Raw genomic sequence first — 22087 nt, 5'->3', positions numbered from 1 at the left:
TATGAGCCCAGGTGAGCTTAAAAGCATGAAATATAACCTTACATGCTTGAAGGCTGATGGAGGGACAGCAGAACTGCCAATCTGTTGTAAATACTCTTCCCAGATAAAGTCTGGCTCATCCTTCTCATCTTAAACAAATAACATGACCTGCACTCTGAGAAAATGGTGCTTAATGCATGTGTGTAAAGTGTCATCCCTAATAAGCCTGTGACATTCACACTGGCTAATCAGGGACTACACTTTACACCTTTATTTCATTTTTGCCAGAAAAAAAACTTCCTGAAAAATGAACAGTCATTAACTCTTGGATAAAGAAATGTGTGCATGCAAAGGGCAAAACTTCAAACTTTTCTGTAAAAATTAGGTACGCTCAATTAATTATTTTAAATCTTTAGTTAAAAGGCTGTAACATTAACTGGTTATTTAATTTTTAAGTGACTGAATCTTGAGCCCAGATAAAAACACATAAATGATTAATGGTGATTTACCACAGTAACTTTACCACCTGACTTGACTTATCTTAAGTGACATCATGATGCATGAGGAAATTGGCGCTATGTTGAATTAACTGCCTGGAATATATTCTTGAATCAACTGCAGTAATTTTACATACATTTTACATAGTAAAGATATGAGCAGAATTTCATTAGGAATACTTAATTTTCTGTTTCTAGTGCATATTTTCATGCAGGCACCACTCTATTGACTAATTACCACCTATTACTTGTGAATGAAGGATTGGGATTATCAAACAGGATTGAGAGCATCAATTATCAGTAAATATTTCAGTGGTAAATAATAAAACATGGTAGCATAATACAATCAATTTAATTTCTCTTTAAAGAGAGTATGCACCATTTTTAAATGTGTTAAATTGTAATATTTTGATAAAAATATGTTATGTACAATAACACAAAATAGGCAAGAAAAATTATACATTGAAGACAAATTTCATAAAATGCAGCAAAAGACAAATTAGCGCCCCGAGCCGATTATGACGAAGATATTTCGTACATATTTTCCTACAATAACGGAAGCATTTGTCTTTTTATTAGAATCTGAGTTAGTGTTTTGTATGAATAGATATAATTGCAGGATATTAAAATGATCCGTAAAACAAAATTGTTTCTTTGTGTTGTATGAACGAATCTGCACTAAAACTTAATTTAGATTCACATTGTACATGCATGATATACATGCTGGCGAATTCCACTGTTTAGACATTTTTTATTTCAGAATTAAATATCTGGCTTATTGCACATTTTTTTACACATGTTCTTCTTAACTTTTATCTTAATTTACATAGAAATATATGTATAATAAGTTTTTTACACTTTTTATTTAAATTCATAAATATTTGACAAAATCGTGCATACTCTCTTTAACAAACAGAAATGCAGAGCATCCTACATATTTGTTTGCAAATGTAAAATTGCCCCTAATACTGCTTTGTATTTACTCAGAGTAATTTGATATTGTTCATATAGAACATACTTAATCCGATTCAAAGCCATTTGAACCCTTTATCACTTCGATACGTATTTTGACGCATATTTAGTCCCGAAGAAAGTTAAGTTTAATTAAAGACCTTTCTTCCTAGATTCCAGTTTTAAAGGCTTCATTTCTGAACCTAATATACATGTACTGACGAGCAGCAAACAGCATAAAACCTGAACAAACTGCAAGTTACTCGCAGGCTGTTCTGGCTTTACGTTGTTTGCACATAGCCATTTTCACCTTGCTTCTGAGTGGGAAACGGTAAGTAAGTATTTTTTCAAGGACTTGTCTCCACTTTCAATTACTATTAAAATTGATTATTAAAAAAATATGCACAAGAAATATCTTTAAAAAAGATATACGGCGTTGATAGTTCAATGAATGAGATAAAGGATAGCGAATGTCTTTTTCTGTGCAGTTCTTAGCTGCATCACACGCAGTACGGGATGTTACGCGGAGTTTTCGCGGCTTATTTTACATTATTACATATTGCTGGTCATAAACCTAAAGATACAAAACAGAAAACCAAAAGAAGAATGGAAGTGAAATTAAAACATATGAGTCAACCGGCCACACGCGAAGTATCCGTATTTATAGGCGCGTTCTTCGAACAAACCTGTTTTAGTGGTTTGTCGGGCATTGCTATTTGATTAGATTATTAACAGTATCGAGAATCATCGCGCTCATGCTTAATACATTAGTTAATATGGTGGAATTATTATTGTTAAATTAATCAAACATAATATTTATCATTGTATTGTTGAAAACACATTCAGAATCTATTATTGACATGCCATAATTATATTGCAGAATATCTTCATTTAACATATTTCTGGTCTAAAGAAAATTCCAGGTCACCTAGTTCACGGATTGCGTCTATTATATAACGATTATTTTACTGGCCGCCAACTCCGGTGATGACCTGTACATATACTCTGACATTCACACACTGGCCGCGAATTGACCCGATACCTCGCTAGTTGAAATGCAATGCATTAAAGTGAGGCCTCGCTTCCACTGCTGTTTATACTTTAACATGTTAACATGTTGACAGGAATATGGAAGTAAGTACTAAATATGAGAACATAGCCTTTAAGTATAAACACTTTTGCCCTGGCAATCCTCTGAAAATAAAGGTGCACACACAAACTGTATTGATGTCGAGAATTGAGTGTAAAACTGTTCTATCTATTAAGCCTTTTCATTAGAGATAAAATTGTTTCATGCAGTAAAACAGTGTTACAAATACGTGGATATGTTTCCAATGTTCTGGTGGTATACTCAAATCAGCCAATGGAATAAATGAAGTGTATTCATTCGTACCAAGCCGCGGGAAATTTTATTTGAAATTTATTGGACACTTACAAAGGTCAGTCACCAAAATATTTTCAAAATTTATTTTCACACAAACATCACACAAACATCATTTTCATTCAAAGAACTACAAACAATTTCCACAATTTATTTTAAATAATTACATAATTTTATGATACTTGCATGCATGCCAAAACTTTGTTATACAAGTTGTAATTGAATATCTATTTTGCCAAAATAGACAATCAATAATCCTTTCATTTCCTCCAAATAACATCACTCCTTGGCTAAGTGTTGTTGACAGATATAAAGATCTTTTGACCTTGTCACGTGCTAAAGCTATGAGCTATGTATGTGTTTGCATATGTTAACAAAACAATTAAACCTTAATCTAAATCTTTAACACTTTGTATGACTGCAGCTGCTAATTGCTTCCAATACACATTGTCATATCAAAGGCAGTTATCACAATCACAGATTATTTAACACACAAAAAACACCTATAAGGTAAGAGGTATGAGACAACAACGAAGATCTATTTTAGTGTTTTGGCTTTGGGAGTAAAATATACTAGCCGATGGATGGCCGATATAGCTAGGTGAGTGTTACACTCAGGTGTAATAAAGAATAATTTTCGTATGGGAAAATCTAGACTGACCGCTATAGCAAGGTAACTGGTATACTCAGGTAAGATTGAAATGTATGAACACTTAGGTATGTATTGGCCTTTTTTTTCCAGCTAAGACATGTAATTAACTCCCTTTTTATTGTTGCTTAATATGATCCATTTGTAAAATATTTTGCGTATAAAAATAAAATAGCATTTCTTGTACATTTTATTAAATCTATATCTCGACTTTACACGCTGCACAAATTCTTAGCAGTCACAAAATAACAGCTCCTGCTAAAAACATTCGCAGCGAGTTGAGATAAAGGGCGAATATTAATACAAAATAAACACTAATATCTTTTAAACTGATATGGCTGGAAAGTGATTGGCATTTAAACAATTAATACAAGTAATAAAGGGTATAAAACTTCCAAAAATACTTGTCTCGGCATGGACGATGCCATCTAGTTTGTCACCTGACTACCCCCTCTGTATATATTAAAGCCAACTGCCATGCTTCTTGGGAAGGTTCACCAAAGCAACATGTTTGTGAAACTCTTTCAATATAAAAATCAGATTCTTGAAAGACTTTCAAACTTGTTATATTTCCCACATAATCATTGCTCCCACTGCAATAGGCGCCAAATGCTTAAGTTTAAGAAAAGTGGCCGTACTATTTTTTAATTTGAGAAATTAAGTGGAAAAAACAGAGTTTCTTTCATTTTTTGGTAAACAAATGGCAAAGGCGACTCAAATAGAAACAAGTGCCTGAGATCGCACAACTCAGACATGTGTAATCAGCAAAACATTATCTGTAGCCAGTCAATGTATCACAGATTGTGTCATGTTTATATGTAACGATAATTAATGAACAAGTTATAACACGACATGGGTCACTTTTTGATCAGCATACATAGTTTGGATTTGAATTGATCAAAGGAAAAGCATACACTAAACCAAATAAATAAACCAATTGTTCACAATACAAGTTAAGATTATTGAAAATGACTACACAATATGTTAATGTTGCATATTGATACAAGTTTTCTTCATTATATCATCTAGATTGACTGTATTACATGTACCAAACAGACGAATACAATGTACATAAAAATGAAATTTGAGAAACACAATGCCCCCTATTGCGCCGCTTTGAAAAAAAATAATTGTTTTTTACCTTTGACCTTGAAGGATGACCTTGACCTTGAACTTCCACCACTCAAAATGTGCAGCTTCATGAGAACCCCGCTTTGAAATTATTATTTTTTTACCTTTGACCTTGAAGGATGACCTTGACCTTAATGGATGACCTTGACCTTGAACTTCCACCACTCAAAATGTGCAGCTTCATGATAATGCCGCTTTGATTTTATTTTTTTTAACTTTGACCTTGAAGGATGACCTTGACCTTGAAGGATGACCTTGACCTTAAACTTCCACCACTCAAAATGTGCAGCTTCATGAGAACGCCGCTTTGATTTGAATTTTTGTAAAAAAAAAAAAATACCTTTGACCTTGAAGGATGACCTTGACCTTGAAGGATGACCTTGACCTTGACCTTCCACCACTCAAAATGTGCAGCTTCATGAGATACAAATGCATGCCAAATATCAAGTTGCTATCTTCAATATTGAAAAAGTTATGGCCAATGTTAAAGTTTTCGAACAGACGGACAGACGCCATATATTTGACATTTGAGCTTGAAGGATGACCTTTACCTTCACCTTTCACCACTCAAAATGTTCAGCTCCATGAGATACACATGCATGCCAAATATCAAGTTGCTATCTTCAATATTGAAAAAGTTATGGCCAATGTTAAAGTTTTTGGACGGACGGACAGACGCCATATATTAGACATTTGACCTTCAAGGATGACCTTGACCTTCACCTTTCACCACTCAAAATGTGCAGCTTCATGAGATACACATGCATGCCAAATATCAAGTTGCTTTCTTAAATATTGAAAAAGTTATGGCCAATGTTTAAGTTTTCGGATGGACAGACGCCATATATTTAACATTTGCCCTTGAAGGATGACCTTGACCTTGACCTTTCACCACTCAAAATGTTCAGCTCCATGAGATACACATGCATGCCAAATATAAAGTTGCTATCTTCAAAAGTGAAAAAGTTATGGCCAATGTTAAAATTTGGACGGATGGACAGACGCCATATATTAGACATTTGACCTTCGAGGATGATCTTGACCTTCACCTTTCACCACTCAAAATGTTCAGCGCCAGGAGATACACATGCTTGCCAAATATCAAGTTGCTATCTTAAATAGTGAAAAAGTTATGGCTAATTTTAAAGTTTTCGGACGGACAGACGCCATATATTAGACATTTGACCTTAAAGGATGACCTTGACCTTCACCTTTAACCACTCAAAATGTGCAGCTCCATGAGATGCACATGCATGCCAAATATCAAGTTGCTATGTTAAATATTGAAAAAGTTATGGCCAACGTTAAAGGTTTCTTTCGGACGGCCGGAAGGACGGACGTACACACATACTGACGGACAGTTCAACTGCTATATGCCACCCTACTGGGGGCATAAAAAGTATAATACTATAGGCTAGGCTAGCAATTATAATGGATCTTACTGGAGTTGAAATGGGATAGTCATGTGATTCTGTATCTAACATTGTGCAGGTGTTTAGTTCTTTCTTTGACATTTTAATTTGCAGAAATATCCACACACTGATTTTGAGGTTACATTTTAATAATAGATACTCCTATGGAAATATTGGGATACATGGGCAAGTTTCATTAAAGTTGTATGAAGGCTATGGCCTCTAGTGCTATAACAACTTAAAAGTTGAAGCCACAAAACGCACCACAAATGTATGAAAGACACCGGAAATAGGGTGATAGTGCTCAGGTGAGCAAAAACTACAAATACATTTTTTGACAAAAAAGTACTAAAACATTACCATACCTTCCTGGTTATTTGGTTTTGCCTCAGGGTACTCCAGAATGACATCCATGGATGTTTCATCTCTTACGCCAAGGGACTGCTCTGTATCAGATCGCCCACTCTCGCTGTTTATACTCGATAGAAACTCACTTTCCATAGACATCGGAACAAAGCTGTCCATTGAATTGCTTTCATCTTCTACTCTTTCTTCTTTCTTTTTCATTCTCAAATTAAGAAACATTTCATGAAAGTTTTCAATGCTCATTGGTGAATTATAATCACACAAATCTTTAGAGCTTGATACTTGAACATCTTGATTATCATTTGACAAGCATTTTGTGTCACTACAAGTTTCCAATTTCTCTTCAATCTGTTTCCAACTATCATCAATGTCCTCAGATTGTATAGGCACTTCTAATCCATTGCTTGTCCCATTCATAATTAGCACTTCCTTTCCAGCATTTGCATCTAATTTTGAACTTATTTCCACAAGGTTTACCACTGTAGCCGAGACCTCTTGAAGCAGTTTGGAAACTTCATCATTAACATCTTCATGTATAATTTCATTCTCCTATAACATATAAACTGTGTCATACAAAAATGGGTCTTATGCCAAAAGCAGTCAGAGAGGCTCCAGCCAAGATGGCTCAGGATGCACAGGCTGGTCTGGAGTTATGCTGGCTACATATGGCATACAACCTATTTTGCATAACGCAGGTAAATTGTATTGTCTAACAGTTATATTTTGTTACTCAGCTAATTCTTTTAACAGCCTTAAAACTACTGTCATTTTTAACAATCAACAGATTATATAATTTTGAAAAATAGTTGCCTTATAAGTTTATCAAATAAGCTTTTTTAAATTAAATACCCATTTTTCCCACTTTACGAACTCGAACACATGGAAAAGATGAAATATAGCCTGAACAGTATAGGTATTTCAAACTTTTTTTACCAATAGGGTGTTGTACTGATATTGCAACAGGATTAAACTAAAACACATTACACACTTTCCATGTTTAAAAACTTAGTTTAAATTCCAAACTAATGTATACTATACTTCTTGGCAAAATTATATCAAACGGACTATAACAGCGGGATCTAATTGTACTATAATTTGATTAAACACTGCACTTTTTACTAGAAAAACAAAACAATTGTACATGTTAATGGCAACCATCTTGGATTTGCTGCATATCTTTGATTTTGGGGTTGGGTACCATGCTCATTTTCTTAATTTTGCCTTATTGTGCATTGTGTAAGGTTCTTTTTCAGTTTTCTTACGCATTGTATATGGAACGATCCCACTGTAGGCAGGGTTGGCACCAATCGACCGCCCCCGGTTTTAACCGGCGGTTTTTACCGGTTAAAACCGCCCCGGTCAATACTCCCGAAGTGGTCATTACTGGTCAATACTGGTCAATTGAACTTTACCCCCAATTGTAATTTATATTCCATGCCTAATTAAACAATATTGCTAATATAAATTAAACAGACATGTTGCCAATAATGTCTTAAGCTATTAATACCCACTATTTTATACCTGTAAATGCAATTTGTAGGCCAATCTCTCAAAATTTTGCAAATAAGTCAAAGTTGGTCAATTGGATTTTTCTGGTCGATTGAACTTTTTTTCAATTCTAATGAATTATGATGCTCAGATAATTCTGTGCTTGATTCAACAAGAACCTGTAAATTACTGTGTATGCGTTGTTCCTCATACCCCACTGTCCCCACAGTCTTCTAACAGTCTTCTCACCTATACAGGTTGGGGCACCCAAAACTTATAATAGGGCCTTAAATGGCACCTTTTTGACACAATCCTTACTTGTCATTTATTCTTGCATTGATTTCTTTAAATACTTTTTAAACAAAATAGTGTAAAAAACTTTTTTTTATTGATATAAGAATATAAAAACATAATAAGAAATAATTATTAAAAGAAAAAAATAATTGAAAAGAAGAGTAGACCCACAATTGGAAAACATTATTTGTTGGCAAAATCAAGAACTTTGATTGTTTATTCATTTGAATACCAATTGATCTTTTTAATATGAAAGGGAAAAAAACCTCTTAATACAGAAAGGAAACAAGTTAGAAGTAACTATTAAATTAATAGTAAGTACAATGTAATCTTCTTTTGTGTGAGTGATATGAAATAGCCGAAGGGCAGATTTACTTAATTGTCAATATCAGAGACATAACACTGCATGCATTTTATTACCAACTAAGAGGCCAGATTTATAACCCTAGAATACACAAGAGTTCTGTTTGTCCATCTGCTTATCAAATAGATATATCAATAGATAAGTGAAATGCAATGCTACCTACAATAGTACTTTAGTAACAGATGTGATACACTGAGATAAAGATATTGCCTTAGTCCTTATGTATTTGAGGCTGTTTCCATAAATAATAAAGAAGTAACTTTTTACAGCTTTAAAGATTTTTTTTACAAAAAATAACTCAGCAAAAAGTTTATCAATTACAGAATAATTATTGATTTAATATAAAATGGCTCCTTTGTAATGTTTAAATGCTACAATTTTCAATCGACCAGTAATGACCAGTAAAGACCAGTAATGACCAGTATTGACAGGTTTTAACCGGGTATTGACCGCCGGCCCGGTCAATACTCAATTGACCGGTCAATATGCCAACCCTGACTGTAGGTACAAAATGAAGTTCAAATGCCAGATGTGGTATCCATTATTGTTTATTTTTTACCTTTTTCCCTCTGTTGTCTATGTGGACTCGAGATGTGGGAATTCCTTGAAAGACTTTGGGTTGACTAGAACACACTGTAATCAAAGTCATGTAAGGATTATAATACAAATTGCTCATTAAGACTAGGTTTTTGTGTGTAAGTGGATAAGGGTTTTGATGAGAAATTTTGAGGCAAAATTTGACCCCATTTTCTCTCAAAAAGTATTTTCACATTTTGTTCCACTATATTTTCCTAGCATACATTAAATGAACATGTAAGCATAAACAAACATATTTCCTAGAGTACATTTAATGAACATGTAAGCATAAACAAACATATTTCCTAGGGTACATTTAATGTACATGTAAGTATAAAGAAACATAATACGGGGGACAATTCTATGGTTAAAGCATGTGCATAAAGTGTTCATAGGCTAATTTGGGGAGAAATTTTAAGCACATGCATTCAGCTGAGTTTTCTGAGAAAATGACTCAATTTAACATTAATAAGTTATGTTTCAAAATTCATAATACTTAATTTCTGTTAAATAGTCTACAAACAAAAAACTGTGATTGAGAAAATAAAAACCTAGCTGTAAACAAATAATTACCTGTGACTTGTGAAGTTCCCATCACCTGTGATGGGAAAGACTGCAGCGTAGAAATACCCGAGCTAGGTATGCCAGAACCTAACGACTGTACAACCAACAAGTTACACATCGTCTGGCTGAAAGGGGCCCCAAAATTGGCCTGAATTGGACTAATAGGGGTCATAATTGGTACCATCCCTTGGCCAGAACTCTGCAAACTCATGCCACTGAATGCCAAAGCCTGGCCACCAAGTTGAAGAGTGTTGTCAAACACCGGCAACTTCACCTCCGGTTGACTCTGCGTCTGAATCTGAGTGTGAAAATGACTGCTATACTGCTGGCTCTGAGGGAAATTGATGTTTTGGTATGGGGCAGTAGTGGACACCAGAATGGGGACAGTGGTTTGTTGGTAGAACGGTACAGCAGTGGCGGAGCTGCATTGTCTAGTGCCATGACGGGGTATAGCAACTTTGTTGCCTACAAATTGTAGACTTGGAATGTACTTCTGGGTGAACGGTTTTGGAGCAATAGGAATCTGGCTAAAAGGCTGACTTGGAGAAGACGTTGGCGATTTGGAAACTGTCTGAGATGGAAAACTTGACATCGGTGATAGGGAAGCGTTTGAGATGTTTGCTCCATGAAAAGGTTGTGGAACGTCGACTGTGGATTCTGAAGGCATGGGCTGCAGGATATACCCTGACTGGAACTGCAGAGAGGGATTGTTGGAGCTCAAGGACTGTGCTGGATGTGATACAAACACACCATGGCCTGGAATCAGAGGCTGAGCAGTGCCTGACTGAATGCCTAGATGAAGCAGATGTCCTGGAAACATACCATGCTAACAATAAGTATAATTTTTTGTGCACAGTTTTTTTTGGCCATGTAATCGTTAATAAGGTTATGCACAACTGTATGTTGACATTTATAGATTTCAATTATACTGTACAACCATTATTTACACTGCATACAAATTCATGGTCACTTAAATTCATATATTTTCAATTTTAAAAAATAATGTAAAAAATAATGCTTTGCATTTAAATGTTCTCTGTCTATTACATGTCATGTTGAATAGCTGTACCCAATTATCAACCTTTCAGTTAGGCAATCAATGACAGTTATACAAATATTGCATGTGATTGTGGAAGAAAGGGTCCATCAACAATTGTCAATTAAACATATTTGACAATAAAAATATGTTCATAATAAGGAAGCCAATTAGTTACAATATATCACACTTATACATTCTAACGGGATTTTTCACAACCATGTGTTACAAGCACAACAGCAACTGAATTTTACAAGTTTATTTAACAAAATCAGGCATCAAACAAATGTCAGTTTTAGAAAAAATACTTCACAGCAATTAATTTAAATGATATTGCAATTTTTCATGGACAATACAATTTGTGAATAAGTGAAAACCACAAAATCCACAAAAATAATGGATTTAATTTAAAGTGATTGAACAATAATATGAACACATTGTACATTAACACTAACCTTGACTATTTGATTGTATGCCTGCATTTTGAGGATGCCAAGATATTCTACCAACATCTTGAATTGGGCTCACTGGCACTGCTTTTGGCATTAAATCATCCTCAGATAATAACAATGAACTGTTTCCACTAGGATTTGAACTCATCTTCAACTGCAAAATAAAGCATACATTTATGTCAGAACACAATATTTTAAGATTCAAAATAAATAATAAATCCAATTAACAAGCAGTTTTTATTTTCGTTCAAATTTGGGTCCGGTAGGGGGACCCATTCCCAATTTAAAAAAGTATATATTTTTCTGAAATGGTTACTAACAATTTCCAATTGAAGGTTTCCAACAAACACATATTTTTATTAAGAATCAACATTTAATTCATCTCAAGTCAAGCTCTGTTAGTTGAACTTTTGTTAATATAATATTAAAAATCGTATGTTTGAAAAAAATCATAAACACTAATTTCCTAATATAAGTAAAAACAACCCGCTTTTTCCCAATCCAAACGGACGCGCCCCTTTTCCCAAAATGGTGAAAAAAACACTGACAAGAACACAAACAAGAGCACCGCCTTGCGGGTGCAGACCGCTCATCTATTTTCTTTTTAAAGGTGAAGGGACTCTCAATTTTTTAATCACAAAGGAGGGAGGGGTGGAGTGAAGAGGGGTGTATAGTGTGGGGGTGTGGACATTTATAACATTATCTTCCAAAAATGCGGAAAAAAAAATGCAAATAAAAAATCTTTTTTGGGGGGGATGGGGGGGGGGGTATAGTGTGAGGGTGTGGTGGTCATTTGTGAGATGATCTTAAAAAAAAATAAAAAAATAATAGGGGGGGGGGGTGGGGGGGGAGGGGATTCTTGGGTGCGATGGTTGGACGGTATTTCAAAAATAAAATAATAAAAATAAATATTTGTGTTTTTTATCCGTTTCAAGAAAAACAAGGGCTGTTTGTAAAACATGCATGCCCCCCATATGGGCTGTCCGTTGTAGTGGCAGCCATTGTGTGAATACGATTTTTTTCACTGTGACCTTGACCTTTGACCTAGTGACCTGAAAATCAATAGGGGTCATCTGTGAGTCACGATCAATGTACCTATGAAGTGTCATGATCCTAGGCAAAACCTTTCTTGAGTTATCATCCAAAAATCATTTTACTATTTCCGATCATCGTGACCTTGACCTTTGACCTTGTGACCTCAAAATCAATAGGGGTCATCTGCAAGTCATGATCAATCTAGCTATGAAGTTTCATGATCCTAGGCGTATGCGTTCTTGAGTTATCATCCGAAAATCATTTTACTATTTCTGGTCACCGTGACCTTGACCTTTGACCTAGTGACCTCAAAATCAATAGGGGTCATCTGCAAGTCATGATCAATTTACCTATGAAGTTTCATGATCCTAGGCCCAAGCGTTTTTGAGTTATCGTCTGACAACCACCTGGTGGACGGACTGACCGACAGACCGACCAACCGACCGACAGACCATCATGAGCAAAGCAATATACCCCCTCTTCTTCGAAGGGGGGCATACAAATTGGGGGTGGGGGGGTATAGTGTGAGGGTGTGGTGGACATTTGTGATATGGGGGGGGGGGGAGGGCACGGGGGATGGTTTGGGTGGAGTCTATTGTGGTATGTCAGGTCAGAGTAGTTTTGTCAAAGTATCAATCAAATCTAATCATAAATAAAGAAGTTATGGCAATTTTAGCAAAATTTAATAATTTGACCTTGAGAGTCAAGGTCATTCAAAGGTCAAGGTAAAATTCAACTTGCCAGGTACAGTAACCTCATGATAGCATGAAAGTATTTGAAGTTTTAAAGAAATAGCCTTGATACTTTAGAAGTAAAGTGGATCAAAACACAAAATTTAACCATATATTCAAAGTTACCAAGTCAAAAAAAGGGCCACAATTCCATAAAAATGACAACCAGAGTTATGCAACTTGTCCTTTTACTGTCCCCTTATGATAGTTTGCGAGTGTTCCTAGTATGAAAGCAATATCTATGATACTTTAGGGGTAAAGTGGACCAAAACACAAAACTTAACCATATTTTCAATTTTCTAAATTTAAAGGGCCCATAATTCCGTCCAAATGCCAGTCAGAGTTACATAACTTTGCCTGCACAGTCCCCTTATGATAGTTAATAAGTGTTGCAAGTATGAAAGCAATAGCTTTGATACTGTAGGAATAAAGTGGACCTAAACACAAAACTTAACCAAATTTTCAATTTTTTTGTATAAAAAGGGCACATAATTCTGTCAAAACTGCCAGTCAGAGTTACATAACTTTGCCTGCACAGTCCCCTTATGATAGTTAGTAAGTGTTGCAAGTATGAAAGCAATAGCTTTGATACTTAAGGAATAAAATGGACCTAAACACAAGACTTAACCAAAATTTTCAATTTTCTAAGTATAAAAAGGGCACATAATTCTGTCAAAATGCACGCCAGAGTTACACATGTATTTAACTTTGCCTGCCTAGTACCCTCATGATAGTAAGTAAGTGTACCAAGTTTGAATGCAATAGCATTGATACTTTCTGAGAAAAGTGGACCTAAACGCAAAACTTAACCGGACGCCGACGCCAAGGTGATGACAATAGCTCATAATTTATTTTTTTTAAATAGATGAGCCAAAAATGAAAATATCCCTATTGAGTATTCTTCAGTGACCAGTCTAGAACGTATGTTTGTGCGATTCCAATGTTCCAAAGATCGCGCACATTAATTTGCAGCATATGCGCAAGAAAATTTGCACGTTTGTTATCCACTGGTCTTTTTTAAGATCAATGCGATATTGGCATCACAGAAAATTATGAGAACCGATTTACGATCGTTTACCAATTGCATGTACATGTATCTCTTTACGCTACTTAAGCCCGGCTTAAGGGGGAGCCTTGTTGTGTTGGAAAGTAAATATTGGCAAATGAGAGCGCACGCTTTGAATGAGCGACAGCACTTGTAGGCAGTCAATATCTGCAGTGAAATCATGTTGACGTAACTGCAATAAGTGTGTGTCTTTATGGCAGTTTGTTGGCTTTGTTATACCTACAATGTTAATCGGACCCAACGGTTTACACCTTCGCGATGAAATCATGGCCAGTTACTTAGAAAGCTGATGTTGGTAACCAGGCGTAATGCTCGTGGGAACTGTGCATTTCATGCATATTATTGTAAAAACATTTATTCTCAAATGAGTGCAATTAAATTTAAAATCGAAACACACATCTGAATTTTAATGTCTACGCAATGTTAACACATTTTTGCTTCAAGTAAACAGTGCTCATGTAATTCGTGATGATTAAAAAGCGCACAAAAATAATGCTGCATGTACAACGTCACGAAAACAACATTGAAAGCTTAGATGTATTGATTAATGAATCACAATTTTGTAGCACTGAGCCCTGGATAGTATGAAAGGCATGCAAATCAGACACACACAAAATATTTAAATGATACAAAACTACCATGTGAAAACATATTTTTGTTCTTTAGTCAAGTAAGTTCAATACTATGGAAAGTGCTGTTATATTCAACAGTGGTTACTTTAGTTTTTTACTGACCTGTCAGACAGTATGTTATTATGTTTAAGGTTAACAAATTAAACATTAAAAGTAAAATGTATAAAAATTGTATTTGATAATTGCCCCCATGTTTCTAAAAAATCCCCTCTAATTTTTGAAGTCAGGGGGAATTTCCCCCTACTATTTTATTTCTAGAATAGACACTGGTTCTTTTATTAAGCATGCACTCTCATACACAGACCTTCAACAGACACACTAAGAGTACACTTTTTAAGGAATCCGGAGAGGCGCCCACCTGGAGGAGTGCCCCCGGAGAACTGCCCCCTTATTTTAAAGGAGGCGGAGAAATGCCCTCCCATCAAATCTGTAGGGGGCAGAGAACTGCCCCCCTGTCAGAATTAAGTAGGTGGAGATCTGCCCCCTCACAATAATTCAAGGGGCTGATAAGTGCCCCCCTGTGTCAACTTCAATAAGCATGAAACGTCGGGCATCATCATCACACCTTTTTACTGCAAACAGCTACTCAAACAAAAATGGTTTCTATTGTGAAGTTCAATGCAAATGGTGAGCAATACATTACTTATGGTGAGTAAGTAACGAAAACAATACTATGTAATTTTACGTTGTACGTACCCGTACACATTTTATCCGGTAACAATTTAATTTCAGTACAAGTATATTTCCATTTATCGAACTGAATAACATACATCCACGTGTTAAGATTTTTTAAGTCCAATTGTACACATCTGCACCAATCACTATACATAAATGCCATGTAAAAGTCGTGTTTTAATAAGTGTGCGAAACATAGTCGAGTCCATGCAGAAAAAGCGTGCATGTTAATACAGACCATGTGTTGTAACTAAATATAGACGTGCAACTAAGTACATGTAGTACTTATGAAAGAAAAATTACATCGGAATTACTGCACACAAAAAGATAGTATTGACCCATTGAAAATAGCGAAAAAATACGTAAATTTACAAATAATAAATTTAATTCAATAGGCAAAATGGATGCCTATATATAAGGTAGCACACAATTGTCTACCGTATAAACATTTACATTGTACATTTGACGGAAACAGTTTGCATTTTGAGCAATATCTATTTTTTTTAGAAGACGTTTTGTCGGAAGATTTTTATTGATTTAGTATGTGTATGCATTATAAGAAAAAACGAGTAACTAAAAACAATATTAAAATAAATAAATAAAAAACATTGCCATCGAGCGCCTACGAGCGTGTCATGCATTTTCAAAAACAAAATCGGTTTCAGATTGCTTTAATTTGCAGCTAATTAGGCAGGCTGAGAACGTGTTACCTTTAACAATCTTTTAATCTTTTAATTGGTAGACCCGGCCGAATTTAATTGTTGAGCACTTAATCTGTACATTGGTGAAAACAAACAAACAAATTATTGTTTTCAGCTTGCATAAGGATGTAATAAATTGCGTACTTAATTGTTTGTTTTTATTATGGGGAAATTATCAAATATTTCAGCCGCGAAAACTTTTTATTAGCAAAAAGGGATTTTTTCTTTGTTCACATAGGGGAAAAATACGTGATTATCAATATGGTGACGTCCATGCCGAGGCAGGTATTTTTTGCCGTTTTATACCTCTTATTACTTGTATATTATTTTTGAAATTTTGCCCACTGTCCAACCAAATTAGCAAGAAAGTTACTGGCGTTTTTGTCATTGTAATACTCGCTCTATGTATCGACTTTACTCGTTGTGAAATTTCTTTATTGAGGGGGCACTTCTCCGGGTCATCAGTTCTGACAGGAGGGCACTTCTTCGCCCCTTATTTTTCAGAAGGGGGGTAGTTCTCCGCCCAATAAAAAACAGTGAGGGGGCAGTTCTCCGCCCAGTGAAAAATCTTTGAGGGGGCACTTTTCAGGGGGGGGGGGGATAATTTTATCATTGCTAAGCCCGCAACACCTAACACCTAACGAACACCTAATTATCCTTTTTATCATATATATTTCCTTAGTATTCAGGCACGGATTTACCGGGGGGCACGAGTCCCCCCAGGTGTTAAAGCCTTCTTTTTTCTGTCAGTGTTTTTTTTGGGAAACAAAGTTTGCCAGATGTTCTGATTTACCCGATTTCCGACAGAAGACCTGCCCCTTCCAACCTCACTGCCTACCATCCACAGGGGGTCACCTTTTGTACGTTAAAACTAAATTATAACCGTCGCAAGAATCTATTTAGTGCGATATGCTCTCTTTTTGGCAGATATTTTAAGCGTCTGGGTAACATTAAGCTTCTGTCATGTACACTAAATCAGCGTCTGAATGATTTTGAACCTTGTTTTGATGTCAAGTATACCAATTAACACTGTATTGTCAGATGTACTAAACATGGGAACATTAGATATGGAGACTTTTTTTGCGGTATATAATACAGCGTATCACGGCATTGTCTCCATAAAAATGAAGCGAAAGGCAACAACACTGGATCGATTATTTGGTCTATTCAACAAGCCAAAAAACACAGAGTCTGATTCTGAGCCGAAGTTGTCGAGTCCAAGGTAAGAATTTATTTTTAAAAATGTATTATAATGCGTTTATTGCGCTAAGTTTATTCAGTATGTTTTGATTGTTTGACTCTAAAGTGTTGAAATATAGGAACAAAAAGATTGAGCGTAATTTTATTAACAAATTTCTTTATACTAATAGTACAATAAATAAAGCCCATACAATTATATACATTGTATGCCTGTTCTGCTCTGTATACACCTTGTAGACATTAATTTCATTAAAATTGAATTGTATCAAATGTTTTGTTCACTTTTTCAGCTTTTGCATTTTTAACTACATAACATTCACATTTTATCATGCTGGATGGTAATTGAAATATTCATCAGACCAACAGTATTTATGTTTATTTTGAAATAAAATGTTTGCATAGTTAATTTAACTGAATTTTACATATCTATATACTCTCTCTTTTTTATTTTCAGAACTAGTCATGAAGATGATGGTTAAGAGTCCACCTACCAGCTCAGTGTGGTTAAATTTAGCTGCCAGTCCCCTAACATTTGGGGCTTCAGTGTACTTGTTACTTGTTGTACTGTTGAATGTCAATTACAATTTGAAATAAAAATTAAACATCTTTAACAGACAGTGTTTTATATTTACTTCTTTATGTTGAAATCACCTTTATCAGGGTTTTTTCTGCCTACTTTGGGAAAAGGAGTCTGACCAAATTGGGAATTTTTTATCGACAAAATTGCCCATTTTGGGAATTTTTCTTTCGTGAAACGGCTCATTTTGGGAAATAAAAATTGAATTAATCATGCCAGGGCCCTCAATCTGTCAAATCCACGTCGAAATTCCCCCCCCCCCCTGAAAAGTATACTTTTTTCCCTTTTTGGGGGGAAATATTCCCCCTAAAAAAAAAAAAAAAAAAAAAAATACAATTTTTTTTTTATAGATAGATGTGTCGCATGATTATTATATCTCAATTCTATTTTAATTTTATCTTGTCAAACATACTAAATTATGAAAAAAGCAATGAATATAGTGCAAACATGTACAAATGTTATAATTAGAGAGTAAGTAAAAAATCCCCCCGGAAGGGAAACGCCAGAAAATTCCCCCTGCTATGGGTAGCGACCCGCTTTCCCTAAAATGGATTGAGGGCCCTGTCCTTTATTTAAGCCTTACAAAGTGGCTTGCTATTATGCTATATGTTGATTAATATTAACAATTATACATATTGATCTATTTTAATTGCCTGAAAGTATACAGGCGTGATTATTTTGATGAATTGTTGCATTTTATTTATTAACTTGCAGGGCCCTCAATCTATAAAATCTGCGGCCGAATTTCGGCCGCAGTCCCAAATTCACCCGCAGTCCCCCACCTGAAAAGTATACGTTTTTCCCTTTTTAAGGGGAAAAATTCCCCCCTGAAATTAAAAACAAGGGCTGTTTGTAAAACATAGTAGAAGTAGAAGTAGTAGTAGTAGCAGCAGCAGCAGTAGTGCAGCAGCAGTAGTAGTAGTAGTAGTAAGCATTACAAAAATGCAGTTAGCCTTACATTTGGTAAAATTTCAATATATTACAAGGGAGGCAAATGCTGTAACAAAAAGAACATGCATAAACGGTAGTTGTTTCCCTTGTTTGAACCATGCTAAATCCTTAAAATGCCTATGTCCAGTAACTGTGACCTTCACCTGTGACCTTGACCTTTGACCTAGTGACCTCAAAATCAATAGGGGTCATCTGCGAGTCATGATCAATGTACCTATGAAGTTTCATGATCCTAGGCCCAAGTGTTCTTGAGTTATCATCTGACAACCACCTGGTGGACGGACCGACCAACCGACCGACAGACAGACCGACATGAGCAAAGCAATATACCCCCTCTTCTTCGAAGGGGGGCATAAAAATAAAAAAAATTGTTTAATAAGATGTGTCTCATGATTATTATATCTCAATTCTGTTTCAATTTAATCTTGTCAAACATACTAAATTATGAAAAAAGAAATAAATGTAGTGCAAACATGTACAAATGTAATAATGAGAGAGTAAGTAAAAAAATCCCCCCAAAAGCGAAACGCCGCAAAAATTCCTCCTCTTGAGGGTAGCGACCCGCTTCCCCTAAAATGGATTGAGGGCCCTGCATGCTTAAATAAGTCTGTGGTTTAACAATTTTCTTTATATAAACACATGCAAAACAAACACTGCCCAAACACAAGTTACAGCAACATTTTTGGCCAAGCTAAAATAGAGCCATGGGTATTTCATTTCATACTATAATGTATTAAATGACGATTGAACTACAACTTTCTTACAAGGCTCTGAGCATTCAGTTGCCAATTTTGTGATTGACTGCCCTGGCATTACTTCTGTTGCTGTTACATTTTTCAGCGTATCGTCCGAGCCTGTCTGTTCAGGGTTACTCGCGGCAGTAATTTCGGAAGATTCTGAGCGTTTCAAAAACATCGATGAAATCGTTACACATCCTTTAGCGTCTATTTTTTGTGTTTTTTTAAATGTAATATTTACTATTGTGCGAAGCCATGATTGAAAATGAGCGTCTACAGATATGGTATAGAATGTATATTGTGCGGCTCTATATACTCTTGTATATTGCGGAACAGTTCGAGCGTCATCGCTGAGAGTAAATGCATCCGGCAAATACACCAAAAAATCTGTGTCACTAAAGGCTTTATTACGTCGCGAATGAAGGGAAGTCACTCTTTCGATAAAAATTATGTTTACTTTTTACGATTTTAGAAGATTTTATTTTTTGGAATTGGGAAAAATGCAATCAAAATTCGATTGGGAACGGGTCCGTTTGCTTTGGGAATGCCTCCGTTTACCAGAGGCGCAGACAGTGCTGAAAAAACCCTGCCTATATTAAGTGTAAACGTATTGATATAAGACTGTTCATTGCACACTGACTTCTTGTGGCCGCCGCCCCCCCCCCTCCGCATTTGTTTCATAGAACAAATTGTGTGCCCCCCCAGTTATGTCCTCTCTGGATCCAGCCCTGGTATTGGGGGCTACCGCCCCCAAACCCCGCTTTGTCAATAGTTGTAAACAACTGCGTAACGGTAAAGTTAAATACAATAATTGTTATGATAACTAAAACAAACAATTAAATTTGATTAAAATATTGAATCTGACGTTCTGTTAGTTATGGGAACGACTTAAATGCGTATAGGACTCATATCCGCGGATATGACTGAAAAGTGTGGATATGAACAAACAACAAATTTTTAAATGTATTTTCCTTTATTTTTGTTATATGAAAATCATTCTGTGACAAAAATACACGTCGTTCATGTGTAATGTAATGTTACGATCGAATGAATTTAAAAGCGTTTTTTATTGGTATTTTCATTTTAGTAACTCCAAAGTCATATACGCATTAAAGAGGGTGCCCATTTAAGACGGACCGGTTAGTTATATTTATTTGTCCGAAATTTAGCATCCGAATTTATATCTAATTTGTATGCCAATTAAACAATGCCCAACTCCGGATCAAGTCTCACTTCGAACAAAATGCAAGACTGGAACTTCAAACAATATATTTTATCATGCTTAAATCTACTAACTTCTACTACCTTTAGTGAGTTTCTGATAACAAAACGGAAGCAGAAATTTCAGTTTTGATTGTTGCGTCTTTATATCGCACCAAATATTTTCGTACTTAGTTTTTCGTACCTTGGTGACGAATCGTACATTATTCAGAGAGCTTTGTTAAACTAAAGACTGTGTTCCGAGTCATGTTTGAGAGAGAGACATTGAAGTAAACTTAGATATCTACCTTAACACAACACTACATGTATCAAACATATACCAGACAAATATCGCATATGCATTCAAACTGTGTATTATGCAAAAAAAATAGTTTTGTGTAAAATAATACCTTCCATTGATAAGATTGTACGAATGGTAAAAATTATCACTCTGATTAAAGTAGGGCAGTTCGTGTTGCTACCACATGTGCTATATAGTGAAAGCAGTCAGAGTTATATAAACGATCGCAAACAGATAACTTTTTTTCCAAATAAATACATTTCAATTCTTTTCTCTAACAGTGCTGCAATTAGGGTTCCATATGGGAAGTCTCCCGGCTATCCCATATGGGCAAGTCCAAATAGGTACCACACCCTAATGGGCAAGCACATATGGGACCCATTTGTACTTCTTTATGTCTGTCTGTGAATCACGTATTCAACCGTTGTATGTTTGTGGTAACTTTTTGTCTGATAAATGATTCAGCTACACTCCAAACAATTTTAAGAAAACTCGACCTGTGACGCCTTTTTGTGACCTTGACCTATAGACAAGAACGCCGGTTTATACAAACATGCAATGCCGTCTCTTTGTGTTGAAAATTTGTGGCGAGTTAATTTAAGTTGCAATGCGTATATTATGTTGAAATTTGAAGGGAGATGGTCATACACGTCGTTAGATCACATGTTGAACATGTTTGGTAAGTTATTTTTATATGTGCACGATATGCATAAAGAATAAGCTGTAATATGCTAATATTGTACTTTTGACCGTGTATGTAATTGTGACATTGACTATTAGGATTGAGAGACACGAGTCTTTCTCAAGACTCGCAATATCCTCATGCTTTATATTTGTGGTCATGTTTTTTACAATTGCTTGATTAATGAAAAAGTTACAGACTGACAATGCTCGAGATTAAATGGACTTTCGGACGCACGCACCAACTCATAAACTCACAGCTGGATCGAGCTCAACGAAAGCAGGCTCTTTAAAAGGGGTTACCCTTGTGATATATGACTATCGGTCGTGATTGGTTATGGTTATGTCCCTTGGTAACAATTCATTGTTTTGTGTTACCGAGTTAGGTAAACCGACTTAAACGTATAAAATTTCGAACGCGAGTATTATTATATGCCCTTGATACAACTTTTCATAGAGG

General features: G+C 35.5%; 1 protein-coding gene across 1 annotated transcript in view; it reads right to left on the bottom strand.

Moving 5' to 3' along the window:
• The window catches only part of LOC127860610 (uncharacterized), a 75624-nt gene extending 54792 nt beyond the window's left edge, over window positions 1-20832 (bottom strand). Inside the window, 6 exon segments of the mRNA XM_052398847.1 lie at window positions 43-128; window positions 6366-6915; window positions 9072-9145; window positions 9662-10462; window positions 11144-11294; window positions 20751-20832. Of these exon segments, the coding sequence (XP_052254807.1) occupies window positions 43-128; window positions 6366-6915; window positions 9072-9145; window positions 9662-10462; window positions 11144-11288 (1656 nt within the window). The 5' untranslated portion in view covers window positions 11289-11294; window positions 20751-20832.
• Between the last annotated feature and the right edge of the window lie 1255 nt (window positions 20833-22087).

Source organism: Dreissena polymorpha, chromosome 1, assembly GCF_020536995.1.
Source record: "Dreissena polymorpha isolate Duluth1 chromosome 1, UMN_Dpol_1.0, whole genome shotgun sequence".
Classification (NCBI taxonomy): domain Eukaryota; kingdom Metazoa; phylum Mollusca; class Bivalvia; order Myida; family Dreissenidae; genus Dreissena; species Dreissena polymorpha.
This window is presented reverse-complemented; position numbering and strand designations above follow the sequence as displayed.